This window comes from Papaver somniferum, chromosome 3, assembly GCF_003573695.1.
Source record: "Papaver somniferum cultivar HN1 chromosome 3, ASM357369v1, whole genome shotgun sequence".
Classification (NCBI taxonomy): Eukaryota; Viridiplantae; Streptophyta; class Magnoliopsida; order Ranunculales; family Papaveraceae; genus Papaver; species Papaver somniferum.
In genome coordinates this window covers 44585329-44587819 of record NC_039360.1, presented here as the reverse complement: position 1 = coordinate 44587819, position 2491 = coordinate 44585329, and the positions used below count along the sequence as shown (strand labels likewise).

Here is a 2491-nt window from a genome sequence, read left to right as displayed (position 1 = left end):
TCCTGCAAAGTTTTTGCTTTCAAAACCGGTCCTGATGGGAAGGACGGCCAAGTGACTTCTCCAAATGTCGGAGTTGGACATAACACATACGTCGTCTAGAGGTATCAAAGGACAAGCAGTCACAGACTTATTAGCAGCATTCCCTGGAGAAGGCACTACGGGGCTACATGAAGATCTTCCTGGAGAATTTCCAGACATCCCTGTTGTCGAGGAAGAAGCAAGGATGTTGTAGTTTGATGGCTCCGCTACCCCTAGAAGTAACACCGAAGGAGCAGGCGTGGTCTTAGTATCCCCGACTGGGGAAGTATTCTCACACTCCTTAAAGCTGGACTTCCAATGCACCAACAACTCAGCAGAGTATGAATCCTTCCTCATAGGGCTGTCAATAGCAAAAAAAGCAGGAGTCACACGTCTGGAGATAAGAGGTGACTCCAAACTACTTGTGAATCAGATGAATGGAGTATTCTCATTGAAGGAAGTAACGCTAGATCCATACCGATCAGAAGCACAAAGGTTACTGAACTACTTTGTCGATGCAACCATAACCCATATTGGTCGCAGCAACAACAAACACGCCGATTGCCTAGCAACGCTGGCTTCCAAATTGAAGTTCGAAGGTTTTGAAGAAACCCTGATAGTAAAGAGGAGAACCATAGAATCAACATGGATGTAACAATACAAAAACTCTGAGGCTCACGATTGGCGAACGCCGATCATTCAGGAGCTTAGCAGCTCACTCTCACAAGGAAAGGTCAGTCTCAAAACCCTGCAGAACTTCTTCATGCTTCATGGTATGCTATATCATCGAAACCCGGATGGTTCTCTATAAATATGTCTTGGAGATGATGAGGCACAACAACAGCTTAACCGTGTTCACAATGAAATTTGCAGACAATCACTGGTGGTAACGCTTTACCGACGACTTCAACGCCTGGGCTATTACTGGCCAGAGATGGAGACTCAATCCATACTACTTCAGAAGTCCTGCTCAAATTGTCAAGCGCCGCCACACCAATTGGAGGTTTTTAGTGTGAACCACATTGGGGACTGGAGAAAGTCGTACATTAGCTATCTCCGCGACGGGGAAACTCCGACTAATCAAAAGGATGTTGTCAAGATAAAGCAAAAAGCCAAGCGGTTCGTATTTCACGAAGGGATCCTGTATCACAAGAGCTTCGGAGGTGATCTATTACGATGCCTGGCTGGGGTAGAAATCCCAATCATGCTGAAGGAAACGCGCGAATGGGAACATCAAGGGAAGAGGAAACTGTTTCTCCAGATACACAAGAAATACTATTGGCCGACCATGGAGGATGACACAGCTGCTTTCTTTCAAAGCTGCCACAAATGTCAAATTCATGGGAACCTTGTTCACGCTCCTTCCACCCCTTTACACTCGATAAATAGTCCATGGCCATTTTACAGCTGGGGACTGGACATTATCGGGAAAATCAATCCGCCGTCATCAAAGCAGCACGAGTACATCATTACTGCGACAGAATACTTCACTAAATGGGTAGAAGTCATTCCTCTACGAGGGATTACAGGAGCAACGATTGCGGCTTTCATTAAAGAACATATCATTTGTCGCTTCGGTGTGCCAAAGCATATAATCACTGATAACGGCACTCCCTTTGCCAATAACCAGGTACGAGAGTTACTTGAAGAGTATGTAATTAAACAGGTCTTCTCCACTATCTACTATCCTCAAGGAAACGGACAAGCTGAGAGTACCAACAAGACACTGATCCGGATCACCAGTCGAACAGTACATGACAATCCTAGAGAATGGCATGACCAGTTACCAATGGCGCTATGGGCATATCGAACGTCACCCAGAAGCTCCATTGGAGTTTCTCCATACTCACTTGTTTACGGTGCAGACGCAATTCTCCTAGCAGAGATCAAAATCCCATCATCCAGGATTGCAGCAGCAACCGGGGTCCACTGGAATGAGGCTGAAGCATCCAACTCTAGAGTAGCGGAGTTAGACACTCTGGATTTCAGAAGAAGCAAAGCAGAAGAACACACTCACGTGTACAGGAATAGAATTTCCAGGGCATACAACAAAACTGTGAAACCACGTGTTTTCAAAGTGGGGCATTTGGTCTTGAAAACGGCCAAACACATCCAGCAAGACATGTCCGCACCGAAATTCTCACTGAAATGGGAAGGTCCTTATACGATCACCAAGGCTTACAGTACTGGCTACTAAAAGATCATTAAAGTGGACGGAGGCAAGCTAGAGACAGTCATCAACGGAAAATGGCTCAAGGCATATCATGCTTGATCATTGTCTGCTCTGTCTCATGACACAACAAGACAGGCATTTATTTTCATTACATGTTTGAATTATCAATTTATTCAGAGATGCTTTAATGAAAAAACCTGTTTCATCAATCAAAAACCAGTACAATTTATTCCGCAAATATGTTCAAAACCTTTTGACATGAACGTCGTTAAAAATGAGAAAATACAGCTGAATGCGGCT

General features: G+C 44.7%; 1 protein-coding gene across 1 annotated transcript; it reads left to right on the top strand.

Annotated features, from left to right (window-relative positions):
- The first annotated feature begins 952 nt into the window (after window positions 1–952).
- LOC113359376 lies at window positions 953–2215 on the top strand. The gene is made up of 2 exons (XM_026603020.1): window positions 953–1137; window positions 1426–2215. The coding sequence occupies exons 1-2, from the start codon at window positions 953–955 to the stop codon at window positions 2213–2215; spliced, it is 975 nt and encodes a 324-aa protein (XP_026458805.1).
- The last annotated feature ends 276 nt before the right edge of the window (window positions 2216–2491 follow it).

Excerpts from the sequence above, each read along its gene's own strand:
- LOC113359376 (XM_026603020.1), top strand. The coding sequence starts at position 953 with ATGGAGACTCAATCCATACTACTTCAGAAGTCCTGCTCAAATTGTCAA. Across the intron at positions 1,138-1,425 it reads ATAAAGCAAAAAGCCAAGCG|CTGGGGACTGGACATTATCG; the intron begins GTTCGTATTTCA and ends GCCATTTTACAG.